Below are 18,553 nucleotides of genomic sequence, written 5' to 3' on the forward strand. Positions count from 1 at the left end.
AAAGATGTTAAAAAAAAAAGTCATTTCTAAAACACAAGTCTTTAGATTAGAGCAGACATCACAGTCTTTCTTTAAACCCAGTACCGTTTCTTTCGCGAGGCTGTTCGCAAGATCTAGCTTCTCAAGTCTTAGAAATAACACCTTGAGACTGAAATATCAAACTCTACAATAAAGAAGGAGCCAGCACTTAATACTATCTCACTTGAGATCCAGTCAGGAAGATTTGGGTAAGCCTGAATGAACATGAACAATTACTACGGCTCTTCTCCCTTGGGTGTTATGACCATGGGTCAGTTGGTGTGAACTGTTCTGGCCTCCATGGCTTCACCTGTTCTACGAAATTTATAGTTCCAAAGTGTCATATCCTAGGGAGAGTTTAAAATCCCAGTGAGAGAAATAGGATCATCCCCAACTTTACGGACTAGGTACACTCTCTCAAGTGTTTTCATGTGTAACTATGCTTCAGTGCATAATGTCTGTGAAAACAAAATAATAATTAATAAATTAAAAGGATAGGAAGTAGTATTTCGTGAAACTTTTATTTCATATACATAGAGATATTTTTACTGGGTTGCGTATAAAATGTATTTTTAAATTATGAGTGGTGGTCAAAAAAGATTAAAAGCCACTTACTAAAGCAAACTGTTAATTCTCCATTTCAAATATTCAAAATCTTCAGAAATTTTTGTTTGAGTTACCTGTCAGTTAATGATAGAAGTATATTTAAATAAATTACTCACCATGATAATTTGTGAATTTCTCTTAAATAATTTGTTAGCTTTTGATTTATATATTTTGAAGTTATGTTAAGTGCATACAAGTGCTTTTCTTTATCCCTATCAATGATGTTTGCTTAATTTTATCTATGGATATACTAGTTTTCCTTCTAATTAGTATTGCATGGTTTACCTTTTTCCAATCTTTGACTTTTCTGCAAGATTTTACTTTAGGTATGTCTCTTTTAAGCAGCTTATAACTGAGCATTTTAAAAAATGGAATTTGGTAATCTATCTTTTAATACAAGAGTATAATCTGTTAACATTTATTGTGATTACACATGTGTTTTACTTTATCTTAGTTTAAATTTTCCATTTACCATCTTTTTCCTTTGCTTTTTTTCCCCTTCATTTCCTGCCTCCCACTGGATTCACAGAGTTTCTACATTCCCTTCTCTTCCCCTCTGTTGGTTTGAAAGCAATAGACTGTATATTAATTATTTAGCTATTATTTTCTAAGAAAGTATAAAGCCATTCAGTATTCTGTCCTGTCCTTAAACTTGACACAGATCTGTTATACATTTACTATCCACTGACTACTCTTGTCCCTGACTCCTGTTGTTGTCTTAAATGTGTTTTATCTTCTTAAAGAAGACCAACAATTATTTTTATAGTCACTAACATTTATAGACATTTTATAAAATTTTTGCACTTCACTGTTTCATGTTATTCTGTGTTCACTTTTATCTTTGCTACTTCTTTCAGTGAAGGCCATGGGTGGTATACTCTTAGACCTTGAATATCTCAAATTATTTATTTATTTATTTTGCGGTACGCGGGCCTCTCACTGTTGTGGCCTCTCCCGTTGCGGAGCACAGGCTCCAGACACGCAGGCTCAGCGGCCATGGCTCATGGGCCCAGCTGCTCCGCGGCATGTGGGATCCTCCCGGGCCGAGGCACGAACCCGTGTCCCCTGCATCGGCAGGTGGACTCTCAACCACTGCGCCACCAGGGAAGCCCTCAAATTATTATTATTTTTTGCCTTCTTTCTTGAATGACAATTTAGCTATATATAAAATTCTAGACTCAAAGTTACTTTATCTCAACACTGTAAAGCTATTAGCTCTCGTCTTCTGCCACTTATTACTTCTGAAGAGAAGAATGCTGGTATTCTGTTTTCCTTTGTAGTTAAAGTGAATATTCTTTCAGATAATACATGAGACTCCCCATTTATGCTTGATGGTCTGCACTGCCACTATGATGTGTCTAGAGGTGCATTTATTTTGGTACAAGAAATGATTTTTTTTTTTTAGCTGAGGACTCATATCTTTCTCCAGTTCCAGAAAATTCTCAGCTATTTTTTATTTTTTTTTTACATCTTTATTGGAGTATAATTGCTTTACAATGGTGTGTTAGTTTCTGCTTTATAACAAAGTGAATCAGCTATACATATACATATGTTCCCATATCTCTTCCCTCTTGCGTCTCCCTCCCTCCCACCCTCTGTATCCCACCCCTCTAGGTGGTCACAAACCACCTAGCTGATCTCCCTGTGCTATGCGGCTGCTTCCCACTAGCTATCTATTTTACGTTTGGTAGTGTATATATGTCCATGCCACTCTCTTGCTTTGTCACAGCTCACCCTTCCCGCCCCCCCATATCCTCAAGTCCATTCTCTAGTAGGTCTGTGTCCTTAGTCCTCTCTTACCCCTAGGTTCTTCATGACATTTTTTTTTCTTAAATTCCATATATATGTGTTAGCATACGGTATTTGTCTTTCTCTTTCTGACTTACTTCACTCTGTATGACAGACTCTAGGTCCATCCATCTCATTACAAATAACTCAATTTCGTTTCTTTTTATGGCTAATATTCCATTGTATATATGTGCCACATCTTCTTCATCCATTCATCTCTTGATGGACACTTAGGTTGTTTCCATCTCTGGGCTATTGTAAATAGAGCTGCAATGAACATTTTGGTACATGACTCTTTTTGAATTATGGTTTTCTCAGGGTATATGCCCAGTAGTGGGATTGCTGGGTCATATGGTAGTTCTATTTGTAGTTTTTTAAGGAACCTCCATACTGTTCTCCATAGTGGCTGTACCAATTCACATTCCCACCAGCAGTGCAAGAGTGTTCCCTTTTCTCCACACCCTATCCAGCATTTATTGTTTCTAGATTTTTTGATGATGGCCATTCTGACCGGTGTGAGATGATACCTCATTGTAGTTTTGATTTGCATTTCTCTAATGATTAATGATGTTATTTTTTAAAGTATTGCTTGTTCATCTATCCTTCAGCTCTCTCTTCTGATATTCCTATCAGAGTCACATGTCATGTTCCACAAGATACTGTTAGATACATGATCTAATATGTCTGACCATTCAAAGATATTAATTTCATCTGCAAGGAATTCATGGCCCAGTTGCTGATTCTGCCGGCAATCCTTCTTAATATTAGATTTATTCATGCGTTTTAGAATTTTGGTTTGCAGGCTCATTTTGAATAGAAATCACTTCCCCTCTTTGTCTCCCTACTTGCTCACCCCTCCCTGTCTGAAGATTTTACAGTTGCCTCTACCCAGTCCCCCTGACCCCAGTCCAGAACCAGACTTTACAGTGGTATTCTGGTGCCCCTGCCTCAGAGATAAATAGAAATCCAGGTGAGTTCTGAGACATGAACAGTTGCAAGGGTATTTCATTATCTTTCTAACTCTGTAGGCCCATAGCCTTATATAAAGATGGAGCCTCAGCCAGTGGGTCCATGTCAGCTTTGTCAGTCTCCCGGTAGAAGAGCCCAGTGCATTCTTTAGCTCAGGATTTTTCAACCTTGGTACTACTGACATTTTGGACTGGGTAATTCTTCGCTGCGGGGAACTGTCCTGTGCTTTGCAGGACGTTTAGTAGCATCCCTAGACTCTATTCATTAGATGCCAGTAGCAACACCCCTCCCCCTCCCCCCCTCCCCCCCGCTCAATTATGACAACCAATGACTCCAGACATTGTCAAATGTCCTCTGGGGGGCAACATCATCTCCAGTTGAAAAAAATCACTGTTTTATTTTCTACTAAGGAGTCTCTCCTCTCGGGTAGGGTACTCTCAGGCCCCAATATGCCACAGGAGCTGAGCTCCAGGCTGCCACCGCCTGCTTCCACAGCAGGGCTCAGAAAACTTGCTGCTTCAGCCTCATTCACTGATTGCTATTCATTTCTGTACACTTTGGGGCCAAGGAGATGCTTCCCTTGTTTCTTTTTTCTTCTTTAAGCTTTTTATCTATCACTGCTATTTGAAGCAGAGGCGGAATACTAAGTGAGAACTTACGGAGCCAACTTGACTGGAAGTCAGTAAGTCCAAATCTAATCTTTTGTTTTGTTTGAAACTAAGCCTTTGCCTTCAGTAGTCATTAGAGTTATTAGTGTTCAGGAAATCAGAATGTGTGTGAATTTCCATAGCCTTGCTAGCTAGAGCCAAATCATACTTATGAATATCAGTTTACTAACAACAAAAGTGAGATTTCTTTTAACAGGGAACAATAACGGCAGCAGGAATTACAAACTACACCAACCGGCATGCAATGGACACTTAATATATGTCAGGGAAACACACGATCTCCTTTAATCCTAAGAACAGCTCCACGACGTAGGTAATATTTTGCAGATAACAAAACAGAAGCTTAGAGGTATCCCTAAATAACAGTCAATTAAGTAAAGGAGCCAGGATTCAAGTCTAATTCGAAATCTTGGGATATTAGCAGTTGTACTCTACTGCCTCCCATACACTACTCTACATGGTCTAAATAACTAACGAAGAGATAATTGTTATTTAGTGATCCTTGATGCATTCACCTTGATGCAAAATACTACGGTGCCACCATCTCTATCTTCACCACCACCTCCTTCACTACCATTTCCTGAGAACTTATCATGAATATAAGCCATATCAGGGGCTGGACTTCTCTCTTGTCTCTCAAAAACAACCTTCATGAAAAGAGGGCTCATGTCTGTCTCGTCCACTGGTGTCATCACCGATATTTACAGCAATGCACAGCAGTGAACATTCAGTATATATATGATAAAAGGATGAAGACAAGATATCTGTCCCTAATAGACTTAACGAAAAGCAGAACACATATGAAAAGGAAAAATAAGACAAGGAGGCAGATGGAAGAGTCAGCTGAGGAGCTGAGAATGGGGCATCTGGTCAAGCTGTGTCAAGATGATAAATTAGAACCTGATCTTGAATAAAAGGCAGGACTTAGATTCAAGATAGTTAAGGGCATTCTGTGCAGGGGGCATGACATGAGCAGGTAGGAACAATGAATGGAGCCATGTGTGAAGCAGACTGGAGACAGGACGGAGGACAAACTGCAGAGGGCTTCAATGTCCAGAGTAAGGACTCTCAACTTTACTTTGCAGGCAGCTGGAAGCCTCCAAATATTTCAGGAAAAAGGTTCAAAGAACTACTTTAAAGACGATATTTTAAAATTGCTTCCTAGGCCTACGTGTGTACCCTATTTCTTTAAGAACCCATTTGGATAGTTTAAAAACTTCTACCTTGTTCTACTTGGTTTTTTTTTTTATTCAAGAACCAATTTTGATAGTTCATATTTTTCAAAATATTATCTTTCATCCAGTTTAAAAAATTTAGTAGCATACGATTGTGTGCAGTGTCCTCATAATTTTTCAATCTCCCCTATATCTACTTTTAAAAACTTCTATTTTTAATTCTCTTATTTTTCTGGCAGAACTGTGTTTATTTTCTCCTTCCCTGTCCCCCTACCCCGAACTAAACAAGGTTTTGGATTTAACTAATTTTGCTGCTTGCTTTTCAGTTTATATTGCTTTCTTCTTGATTTCCTTTGATCTGTTTTTCTTAGCTTTGTTTTATTGACCCTTTTTTAACTTCTAGAGATGGAAGCTTAGTTCAGGTATGACAAATATGTGGCGTGCATACTCACTACGCTCAACATCAGACATTACTAATCTATCACAGCACTCTGTCTTGCTGAGCTCACAGAAGTCCTCATAATTCTTTTTAACCTGACACTCTGCTGTAATCAGCTGAAACCACTATATTGGTTGAAGCTAATTTGCCATTTGTATCTTGGTTAATCTCTCTACAATCTTTCCATATTTAACACTGAAAATAATTATGAATTTACCTTTGAGTGCATCTTTGCCTAAATTTCAAATATAAGTTTTGATACATATAATTCTTTTTCTTGTTTTTAAAAATTATTTCAGCTTTATTGACTTGACATATAAAATCACAAGATATTCAAAGTACATTGTGGTGATTTGACATACATATGCATTGTGGAAGGATTCCCCTATCTAGTTATTTACCTCACATACTTACCTTTTTCTTTCTTCTCCTTCTCCTTGGTGAGAACATTTAAGTTCTACTCTCTTAGCAAATTTCTTTTATTTTTTTTTTTTGCAGTATGCGGGCCTCTCACTGTTGTGGCCTCTCCCGTTGCGGAGCACAGGCTCCGGATGCACAGGCTCAGCGGCCATGGCTCACGGGCTCAGCCGCTCCACGGCATGTGGGATCTTCCCGGACCGAGTCACGAACCCGTGTCCCCTGCATCGGCAGGCGGACTCTCAACCACTGCGCCACCAGGGAAGCCCTCCACTTGTTTATTTTTGCTTTTGTTGTCAAATCCAAAAACTCATCGCCAAGACCAAGTCAAGGAGATTACTGCCTTTGTTTTCTTTTAGGAGTTTTATGGTTTCCATTCTTACATTCAAGTCTTTAATTCATTTTGAGTTAATATTTGTGTATGTTTTAAGATAGTAGTCCAGTTTCATTCTTTTGCATGTGGCTATTCAATTTTTCCAACACCATTTATTAAAGAGACTGTCCTTTCCCCTTTGTATATTCTTGGCTCCTTTGTCGTAAATTAATTGACCATACATGTCTGGATTTATTTCTGGGATCTCTATTCTGTTCCATTGATCTATGTGTCTGTTTTTATGCCAATACTGTTTTGATCACTGTAGCTTTGTAATATCGTTTCAAATCAGGGAGCATGATGCCTCCAGCTTTGTTTTCCTTTCTCAAGATTGCTTGGGCTATTTGGGTCTTCTGTGGTTCCATACAAATTTTAGGATTTTGGTTCTATTTCTGTGAGAAATGCCATTGGAATTGTGATAGGGATTGCACTGAATCTGTAGATTGCTTTGGGAAGTCTGGACATTTTAACAATATTAATTCTTCCAATCCATAAGCATGGAATATCTTTCCATTTATTTTTGTCTTCAATTTCTTTCATCAGTGCCTTATAGCGTTCAGTGAACAGATCTTCTCACCTCCTTGGTTATATTTATTCCTAGGTATTTTATTCTTTCTGATGTAATTGTAAAAGGCACTCTTTTCTTAATTTCTCTTTCTTATAGTTTATTGTTAGTGTAGAGAAATGCAACAGATTTCTGTATATTAATTTTGTATCCTGAAATTTCACTGAATTCATGTATGAGTTCTAACAGTCTTTTGGTGGGGTCTTTAGGGTTGTATGCAACCTGTATGCAATATCATGTCGTCTGCAAATAGTGGCATTCTGCAAATAGACAGTTTTACTTCTTACTTTCCACACTGATGCCTTTTATTTCTTTTTCTTGCCTAACTGCTGAATAAAGGTGGCTAGAGTGGGCTTTCTTGTCTTGTTCTGATATGTACAATTCTTATTTTCAAGGTAGTTTCCGAAATAATTTTGATCCAAGTTACTTAAAAGAATGTTTTAACATTCTAAAATTATTTGGACATTTGTCTGTATTTTTAATATCTCATTTTATTGTAAAGTGGTCAGAGAATGAAGACTGTATAATTTCCGTTTTTTTAGGATTTACACTGAGATAGTTTCGTTTTGAAAAATACTCCCTGGGAGCTCTGCAGGGCATAAAATTGCATGTCTGTTAATTTAATCTTATTAATTACATTGTTCAAAACCCTTTATGTCCTTATGTTAGGTCTATTTTGCCTATAATAATGACTATTCTATTCTCATTCTGGAATTCACTATTTTAGGTTGAAGCTATCTTTTCTCTCATCATTTTTACCTTTGTATACCTTTTCCTCAGAATTTTGGCAGAATTTTAAAAATCTGTCCTGAATTTCATTAATTCAATTTTCTGCAGTGCCCAATCTCGATTCACTGTGTTCAACCCAGTTTTTCACTCAGGTGTTCTCATTTCCATTTAATCGTTCCTGACCCCAGACTGCTTGCTCTCTCTTAGATAGATTTTTCTAGCTCTACACACCAATGCACATTAGGGATTTTCTAAAATGTTGTTTTCTTTCTTGATTAAACTTATTTTGGAGGTTGGCAGCTCCTCTGAATCTGCTCCACGGAGCTTTCTTTTAAGCTATACTATCTACTCCCAGGCCCCAAGATTTTAAAATATTTGCTCATCCTCGGAGAAGAAAGTCTAAGTTTGCTAATAAGGACAGAGGATTACAGAGAAACTGATAGGAATTCTATCAAAGGCTATTTTAAGTTTCTGTCCAAACCTTTAAAAAAGGGATTTTCATAATCAGATAAGAAAGAAGGGAAGTGAGAGATGGGAAATACCCAACATTTATATTACCATTTTAACATCCCAGCAAGCAGGAATGAGAAGTAAGATTTTAATTTAAATTACCTAAGTATGAATCACCAAAGGAAGATCATCATTCTATGACTCTCACGTATTTCTCTCCCCACTGGACCATACATATCCCAATGGCAACTTTTGGTTAGAAGTGATTACTAGTACCTAGTTCTCTGACTGATGTCATCGTCGTCATGCCCAAACCAATTCCTAAGATCTCCTAATGCCACCACTGAGGTCCAAACGCTGAGGCCTGGTAGAGGAAAGGGAGTCTAAGTGGTGACTCCTCAACGGGCCCTTAGCTCTTTCTAGCCCCAGGCCTACCCCTTAGAGTGAGAGGGCATTGTCTGGTGTATTCCAGGGCTCCCAGTATTTTCCTACACTGCACTCCCATAGACAGGCAGTATATAAAGCCCTCGATGTTGTTGTTCTATGCAATCCTTCTTGTGCTACATCTAACAGACATTTCCCCAACACCGCAGTATGAGGGTGACACTAATTCTTCCTCCTCTTGCGTATTTCATTGGCCACTTAAGTGGTAAAACTGGCGTGGAAAGGAACGGAAGTGAGTTCCTAAGTGCTGACACTGCATTTTCCCAAAGGCAGTATTTTAGGATGATTAATCTGCCACTTGCTGTACAGAATGGATGTGAATGGACTGGTGGGGGGGGTGGGGGAGGGGTCTGAAATCAGTGGTCTACTGAGAAGAGTATGGGGTTAGCACAGTGGAGGATATGAATTCTGGCTTTGGTTCTGCCACAGACCATCTGTATATCTTGCTACACCCGAAGCCCGACATTGTGCCTTCATCCAGGCCTTTATCTTCCAGCACTGAAAGTCTATAATTATATATTTGGGAAATGCATAATTTAGAAATTTTATATTTAAGGATGGATATGCTACAGATTCAATTATATTTCTTGAAACTACACATAATAAAAGGCTGAAAGGCTGAGAGAAGATGGTTAACCTATAATATGACATCTCCAGTACTCACATCAAGACCCTACTTTAGGACCATTGTAACTCCTGATCACTTTGCCTCCTGTTAATGACTCATATGTTAAAAAGATATAGCATATTTTTTTCCTGATCCTTATTTTTATATTTTTCTGACATTAACCTCTGAGCACCTCCAGCACATTGCTGACATCACCAAATGTTCCAGTCACATTAACTGGTATTTGGTTTAACATGCTCCCGGGCTCTCGATTGCTTTCCTCCTTCCTACTCCCTAGCAGCCTTTAGCAAACACCACTGTCCTGGGTGCTGACACTGAACGGCAGTTGACTTCAATTTCTACTGAGGTCACCCTGAGGCAGGATATCCTAAAACCTGGCAAGGAAAGGTAACCCCAGCTATTTAAAGAAAAGTCCTTTAGTTAACACATTATTGACTGGGGGATTTTTGCAGAAACTAATGCCTGTGGCCGTAATACGTCTCCGGTCAAAAATGTGTTAAGTCTGGTGTTTCTCATACAGTTTTCTTTCTTCAGAGAAGTCCCAAGGTCAACAGCTTTGACCCTGCCCTTCCAAATTCATCTCTAGTCTATGAGTTTTGCCCACCTCCCTGGCAAACTTTAATCATCTCAGGTTTCTTTCTCCATATTTCCTGGAGAGTGTGATTCTGGCTCTGGAAAAAAAAGAGGTCTTTTACAAGGAAGGAACAGTTCATATGCATGCAGTTGTTCACAGGCTGTCATCCTTCCTAGTTCAGCTGACTGCTTGGAAGAAATACCACAAATAGTTTTGAAAGGAGGATCTGAAGTTGGTACTAAATTATGAAATGTTACAAACATTAAAGAGGAAAATCAAAAAAGGGTATTGGCACCATGGAAAAGGTAAAAAAAAATTCTAAACCACTCTCTTCACAGAATTGACAAGTGAGATTTAGCTAAAGGAAATATAAATATATGAATTTGAGAACTGTAACAAAGAACTGTTGGGCCAAGAAAGGATGAGGAAAATGGCCGTAAAGCATCAATATTAAAAAACAAACGTGTTCATTAAAAATCTTTCAACAGAATAGACTGAAAACAGGTTATTTTGGTTAATTATTCAGTGGGGACAGTGGGTTTTGTTTTACAGATGGGAAGCTGAAACCTTTAGAGGAAAAGTGACCTGACTACTATCATAAAGAAACAGGACCCCACTGTTCTGATTCTCAATTCCCTTTGCACCAAAATCCAAACGACATTCCATCTTTTATGTTCCATTGTTCTCTAGACTCAACCCTCTAGGATGTGGAAACTTTGATGCTCTTGGAAATTGCTTCTATATTTGTCCAGTGCCAACTGCTGTGCTAGGAGAAGCCTGAAGTTCAACCAAAAACACAGGGCTTGGCACGGTCAAAAGCTCATCACGACTTCTCATTAGCTGTGTCTCTTGGGACAACTATGGCATTCCTGAGTGTGACTCTGTATCTCCCTCCAGTCATAACTGAGGGTTCCTGATTAATCTGAACTGAGCCCGAATAAAGGCCTCAATAAGCTCCGAGCAAATGAAGCAACACATCTTGCAGGAAGAAAGTAAAAAATTACATGAAAATTTCTTGAAGTGCCAACTTAGTATTAACCATAATACCTAACATTTATTTAGCATTTATTATGTACCAGGCACTGTATTTGTGCTTGACATTCATTAATTCATTTATTTCTCTTAAAAACCCCATGAGGCAGGTACTATTATTATCCCTATTTTAAATAGGAAACTGAGTCCCACAGATGTTAAGTAACTTACTACGCTTGCTAGGAACAAGAATTACTTCAGAACAATAAGAGTAGTGTATCGACTGATACTCAGGATCCTGATTTCGGGAGCCATGAAAGGTTTCTCTAGATTAAAAATAACTTCATCAATCCAAATACAGTATGGAGTTTAGTTCATAGTAATGTACTGATGACAGTTTCTTAGTATGGCAGTCTTCAAATGTACCATGGCAGTATAGGATGTTAACCGTGGGGAAAACTGGGTTTATTTATCTTTATGTGTACTATCTTGACAGCTTTTCTGTCTTAAATAAAAAGATTATTTTTAAAAACTTTATCTAGATACTTCCTAGGGGGAACTTTTCATTGAGTCAGTTCAGAGAAAAACAATGCTATTCTTTTTCCTAAGAGTCGGAAGCACATTGAAAACAGCAGGGGCCTCACGGCAGTTTACATATAAGGGAAAGGATGTTCAGGTCTCCATTAGTGCTAACTTGTTTAGCTTCAGAGACTTGTGCTAGAGTTTTAAAGGCAAATTGGAAACTATTTCCTGGAACAACGCCTCATAGCATGCCTTTTGATACTTGGATTATATTTCTTAAATTCTGAAGAAATCTTGCTTCCCCCCCTCTTCTGTGCTTTTTTGGTGCTGAGCTGCTTCCGGTTTTCCCACACTCCTGCCCGTCAGAGAGAAGAAACCGCAAAAATGCAGCAAAGCAAAGTTTGTCCATAGAGCTGCAATTCCATCTCAGAAGCCTGAAGTGCTCTCCTGCCAGCAGTGAGTTCAGGGCAGTGAGTGGGGTCCTCGAATGTCCAGCCCTGCTGCCTGCTGACGAAGCCCCCCTCTCCACCAGCAGACTAGCCACAGGGGCACCACGGGCCATCTCAGCAATGATTGGAACAGCCACAAACGAGGAGCACACTGGCAAATTCAACATTCATATCCAACTCACTGATATTCCCACCTAACTGTGGGCTTCTCAAACCTGGGAATGAAAGTGTGGTTTTGGAATGCTTATAATGGTTACTAAGGCTTACTGAGTTCTTAAGTGTACTAGGTCTTGTGCTATGTACTTTACAGATGTTAAGTCTGCTAATATTTATCAACTGTCCTATGAAGCAAATACACTTTGTTATCCCCACTTCACAAATAAGGAAACTGAAGTCAAGAGTTTAAGTGATTTGTAACTTGTGGAAGATCTCACGTTAATAAAGTGTGTGTGTGTGTGTGTGTGTGTGTGTGTGTGTGTGTGTGTGTAGGGGGGGTGGGTGGGATGGGACACAGGCAGGCTGGCTCCAGAGGCTGCACTCTTAAGGATTCAAGGCTATTCTTTCTAGGGTGAGGGACCATACATCCTTCTGATCGTGCTATTGGCTCTCAACCACGAACTGCAGCCTTCCCACTGCCCTCTCCTACTGCTCCAGATAGTTCTATAAAGTCATTACGATGCCTGTTATTCTTAGAACAGTGCTTGGCACTTGGTAGGCACTGAATAAACGTTTGTTGGATAAATGAATAATGGCAGCAATACTATTAAAACAACCACGAGGGATTGTTTTCGATCCAAATCCAGAATTTGATTCATTATCCAAGGGGGGAAAAACACTAACTGCTTTTTCTATGCCCTAGGATTCCTTCTTACAACTAAAACTGATTTTGTGAAGGACAAATGAATGGGGAGCCTCAATGAGAACAAGAGAAATGCACAAACCTCCTCTAGGCCTTTGTCCATCAGGGAATGCCTGCCTCTTCCAGACATCTTTGATAAGTTCCCCAATTTTAAATGGAGAGGGGCTGTTAGAACCAGCACTCCTTTTACCAGTCCATTTCTGGTTTACTAGGGAAGATGGCTGGAGGTACAGTGAAGGACGTGACCTAAAAAACGTGATTCAGGTACGGAAATGTCTTTTTTGAGGTAAAACAGGTAGATGACAAAAGGTATTAGAAACATTGTTGCTACACAGAGCCTGATGACTAAGGTCAATGAAGTTAATCCCTCTAATGAAATCCCAATCCTATGTCTTCCCTTTCAAATGCCTAAAAATGAAGAAACAAGGGTGGGGGTGAGGGAAGAGTATTGCATTTTATCTGAAATATATATGAAAAGATCTAACTCTGTAGAATGACCAAAAGAAAAACACATCCAGGAGGAAGTTTTCATTTCCTCCCTCCAAGCCCACAGTTCAGCACTGTTACCCAGTGCACTGTCTGACTGAGGTTCCTGCTAGGGGCCAGAAGAGTTAGTTAGCAATGACCCTGAACCCTGCCGGTGGCAGCACTCATCACAACCACTGGGGAACATAAAAGAGCAGTGCCTGCCCCTCCCACAGGACACAGCCTGGACATTGGCCATGTTACAATAGCTCCCCAGGTGATTCTAATTTGTAGCCAGGGGCTGAGAACCAGTTAGCCTTTATTCCCCATCAGGTGTTCTTTTCAACATTTCAGCACAAACTCTCGAGCCTCCAGAAATAGAGAGTACTGTTTGCATAGAATTGACACAACTCAGAAGAAACTGAACAGAAGATTACTGAAAACTTACTTGGAAGCCCTCTGGGATGCTGCCTTTCTGAGGACTTGTTTGTGATTGGACGGGGGTTTGGGGACCAGGGAAGAGGAAGAGCTTGGAGCCGGCACCACTGTTTGTGGCAGAGTGGTTGGCTTCTGGCCACTAGCTGTGGCGCTTGAAATTCTGCAAGCTGCACCGTTATTTATTGTCCATAAATTGGAGTTAGGTAGTGTCTGGCTGCCAAAGATCACCTACGAGAAAAAGAAAAAAAAGAAAGATGGAGATGCCCTTCGCGAATTAGTTTGCTGTAAGTCAGTAACTGGTTTGCAATCCTGAGGTGGGACAAAAGGAAATGGGAAACCGTTAAAATTAAGTAATTTTTAAGGAAAAACTTCTCCTCCAATAAAGCCAATGCAGGTTTAGGTTCAGGGAAGGAAAATCTCTTTTAGCAGAGAGTTGAGATTATCTTGCTGAAAGTACACTGGAGTAGGACTCAGGGCGGCTGGGTACTATGTATTGTCCATACGCGTGAACTAGAGAAGCATTTGGTCTCTCTCAGTCTTAGTATCCCTTCATTGTTAAAGTCAACAAGTATTTAATGAATGCCTCTTGCTGGGTATCGAGTACTAGAAATACAGCACAGAACAAAAGTGACTTGAAGCCTGACTCAATTCCAGCCCACTCCCAGAACTCTGAACTCCTCTAGAAGGTTCGTACCTTGGAGGAAAGGGAAGGAGCCAGTGTGGCGTGGTAACACCTTGATGACCTAAAGATTAACATAAAACTACACTTGAAAACACTTTCAAAGTAAAATTACTACATGAATAGTAGTTACTATATACAAATACCAGAGCAAAACAAGGGTATTTTCGCTCAGAGGGTAAGCCTACAACTATTAAATAATGACCTAAAAACCATCTAGATGTCACAAACACCAACATGTACCTGCAGTAAGGATGTATTTAATTGTACACTTCCTCAGGGAGAGGCTTAAAAAAACTCTTACAGCTTAATTCACCCCATTAGAAATAGTTTTTTTGTGTCCCAAATTTTGTTCCTGATTCTTCAATTGTGTTAACACTGCTTTCAATATGCATTGCTTCATAAAAGCTTTAAATGTAAAATAATATTAGGAGGAAAATAGTATAATTGACAAAATACGTAGGACTTTTTATTAAAAGGATTTCTGGCAACTGATACCTATTTGTAGGCACGACATTTTAAGAGGCATGGAAGAAATGTCATTTCCTCATGGCAAGGCCTAAAGGAATAAGTTCAGATGCTCTTACATTCACCTTTTAGGTGAACTTCACCAGGTAAACTTATTTTTTAAGATATAAGAGACAAACTGGGTAGCTTTAGTAAATAAATGTTAACCAACCCTTCTATACTCATGCCTTGGAAGGTCCCATTTCAGGAAACTGTGTCCAAGGGCTCCGGGCTGGGCAGGTATGAGTGGGGATCAGGGAGGGGGTCTTGTGTGGAGGGAATGTGTTTGGCTGAGAGGCTTGACAAAGAGCACAGTGATTTCAGAGGTGGAGGATTGGGGCTTTTTCACACAGACCAACTGGACTGAGATGTTCCCCGTCTCTGGAAACCACCCGAAAGGGAACTGAAGAGCTGTTCGCTTGCCTCTATCTCTGACCACAGAAGGGGAGCTGAGGAAGACCTGAGCCCAGGGGCAAAGCCAGGAGCCCGGGGCTGCAGAGTGTGTACATGGGGGTGTACATGGGAGTGGGGGAGGCGAGGGGTTGGGTGATCTGCAGAAACCAAGGGGTGCAGCAGAGGCCAGCTTGTGGGGACTGGCTCAAAAACAAACCCACTCCTTTCAAGCACTGTTTCCATATCTGAGGGCCTCAGAATCTGTGGGAGAGATTCAACTGGGAGGAAGGAGGGAGGCAGGAGAGGGCTAACCTAGGCTTCTATTTTCACCACTTCCTCCCAATAAGTGAGCTTAGACTGAAGAGTGCTTGAAAGATGCCTCATTCAGGGTGGGGAGAAGACCAGAACTCAGAATGGGGGCTGAAGAGGCCTATGTCGACCATCCATAAACACGTTCACTGGATGAGTAGTAGAGGAGGAAAACCACTGTTAGTGAAATGCTCTTGGAAATAAAAACATTCTTTACTGAGTTAGATTTTTCACACTGTGACGGAACTGCCATCAGTAAGAACATCTATTCGATACATGTTGCCCTGGTGACAACCGTATTTCAAATTCATTGAGTTTTTCTTTTGTTAAAAAATCTTCCTGGGACATCTAAATACAAATAAAAAGATGAATAAAAAGAGCAAGATCAGAACAGTGAGTATAGTAAGCTTCTACGTGAGTAAAAAAGAATACATACAAACATACATTTATATGCCAATACACACACACAAACATAGATACAATGTTGGTATCTGCACAGAACAATTTTGAAAGGCACTTAAAAATAACTGGCATCCTCCATGGAAAAGAACTGTTAGCTAGGGGTCAGGGGGAGAGGGAAACTAATTTTTTACTATATATCATTTGTACCTTTTTGAATTTTGTACCATCTATATGTAGTTATTTATTACAAAAATCAATTATTGAAAAGTCAAAAGGAAGTCAAGTTCTAACAAGATTTGAGCAGGTAACAGATTAACTTTCTGAGTACAAATCAAAGTATCGAAATGAAAACCAAGTTTCAGGCAGCTCGTTCTAGGACTTGCCATTAGACTGGGTTGAAGAAGGAAGTGACTGTTCAACACTTACTATGGCTACAAAACCAGATTAGGTCATCAGCAAAAAGGAGACACTCAGGTAAGTGGAAAGGAGCATGGCTCTGCAGCCAAATGTGCTTGGGCTCAAATGCAGGCTCTGTCACTTATACACTGGGTGGCCTTTTCAAGTTACTTAACCTCTCTGAGCTTTAGCTTCCTCATAAAACAATTATAATCACTTGGCTGGATTGTTGGGGATTAAATGAAGATCACATAAGTAAATGTAGCCCAGGCACTCAGGAAAGGTTTCTTGAAATAAATCAAAGTGCCAGGCACACAGTAGAAACTGAAATGCTCCCTTCCTTCCCAAACTACTGCCTTTTACTGAGGAACCAAAGGACGGGCTGATATGTAAGTGCTTATCTGTAATGACTTGTGAATGGTAGTTGGTTCTACGTTTTTCAACATAGTTTTCTAGTCTTATAATGATGCTCACTAGCTGCAAAAACAAACTCTTAAAGTGAAAACATATGTGTAGGTTCCCCAGCTCATATTTACTCAATTCTCTTTGGCAGAAATGATCTTTCCCTCTTCTAAATGCTTATAAAAATGTATTTGTATGTGTCTTATCACATTTAGCACATTCTACCTTGTATTACAGGCACTTATATATGTACTTTTTTCTGCTTCTGAACAATTCATACTGGAAATGCCTGGATTTATATCTGATTAATTTTTGTTTCACTAACTGCCTAGTAGAATGCCTTGTGCATAAAAGGTGCTTAATAAGCATTTACAACATGAATGGAAAAAAAAACCAACTCACATTATACCAACTATTGATTTTTTTTTTAAGCATCAGTTAAATTCCTATACAAGAAAATAGGCAAGTTTGTGTTTACATAGAGATGTAATCTTGTAATAGGACCATTCTCTGGAGTTTGAATAGTGCCTAGCGTGGTATGTGTTCAACTTATACTCAGCCACAAAATGTAAGTAAGCCCTTCTATAGACCCCAAACAAAAATAAATTCACCTTCCTAGATGCAAATTTTGTGGCAGGACCTTAGACACCAATGTTCCATAAGTAATAAGATCAGTCTTTATCTCAAAACACAAAATAAAATAAATCAGAAGAATTTATTGCTTAGGAGACTCACTTGCTTGGGTACTAATAATTCTTCCTTTCTTCCCAATAAAACTGCCCTGATTTTGTTTGGGTAATAATGTGTGCCCAGCTAAAAAATTACATTTCCCAATCTCTCCTGTACCTTGAGATAACCATGTGACCTAGTTCTGAGTTGTAAACAGAAGTTTCCAGGTACGGGTTCTGGGAAAGCTCTTTAAAGGGGGCAGACTGGGTTGGTTGGTGCACAACTTTTGCCCTTTACTGCTCTTCTTCTCCCCACCCAAAACATGGATATCTACCTAGAGGTGGACAGGCACAGGTAACTTCCATAGGGTGGAAGTTACTTGTTAACGGACCGCAGAGGAGAAAGACAGGAGGAGCACGGGTTCCTGATAGCACCACGGACTTTAGGAGCACCTAGCTCTAGATTTCTGACTATACTGGGGAAAGAAAATAAACCTCTAACTTGTTTAAGCCATGGGTGTGTGTGTGGGGGGTGCCCTATTACATGCAGCCAAGTGGAACCCTAACTGAGCTGAGATATGATTCTCAATCTACCAAAGAGTCAAGCTTGTTTCAGCCTCAATGTAACATGTGCTGCATCTCAAAAAAGCAGATACTTTTTCCAAATACAGTAAAAAGCTTCCAGGTTCTCATTTGTTGTTTGGTGATCATATGCTCATATACTGAATGGGTAATGAAATTATTACAACTCTATGCCATCCAAAACTCCCAAAAGTCAGTAATGTGGACAAGTCCCCAGGTGTTTCACCAAAGCCAAGACTAAGTGGAATGAGATTAAAGTAATCAAATCTGATTAAGAAGCAAACCAGGAAAGTATTCAGGTAATGTTAAAGGCAGACATATAAATAGATGTTTTTAGACTACTGGCAGAAATCAGCCTCCCCAGGTACACCCCGTAGCCTGTATTGGCCCTAATCCTACAACTCTACCAATGACAGATTGTATGAACTGTTTTGTCCTGATATTCATTCAAAAATAAGCAGAAGAATTATATAAAGTTCTCTCCATATAATTTCTAAAAAATGTGAGGTTTGGATATACAGTATTAGCACTCTGCACTTGTGGGTTAACCCAGGGATGGGGGCTGCACCGTCATCAGTCAATGTCCTGGGAATGTGAGAACTGTATAAGCACCAGCTGTATAAGACCTGGTCAACAAGCACAAGCCCTTTGCTTCCTTATTGGGTGT

General features: G+C 39.6%; 1 protein-coding gene across 15 annotated transcripts in view; it reads right to left on the reverse strand.

The window, feature by feature from the left end:
• TTLL5 (tubulin tyrosine ligase like 5) overlaps positions 1-18,553 on the reverse strand; it is a 306,516-nt gene that overhangs the window by 65,428 nt on the left and 222,535 nt on the right. For all 15 annotated transcript variants that reach the window (XM_067729894.1, XM_067729939.1, XM_067729917.1 and 12 more), the window contains one exon: positions 13,559-13,776. In XM_067729894.1, coding sequence (XP_067585995.1) covers positions 13,559-13,776 — 218 coding nt within the window. The remainder of the gene's footprint in view (positions 1-13,558; positions 13,777-18,553) is intronic.

This window comes from Pseudorca crassidens, chromosome 1 (genome assembly GCF_039906515.1).
Source record: "Pseudorca crassidens isolate mPseCra1 chromosome 1, mPseCra1.hap1, whole genome shotgun sequence".
NCBI lineage: Eukaryota > Metazoa > Chordata > Mammalia > Artiodactyla > Delphinidae > Pseudorca > Pseudorca crassidens.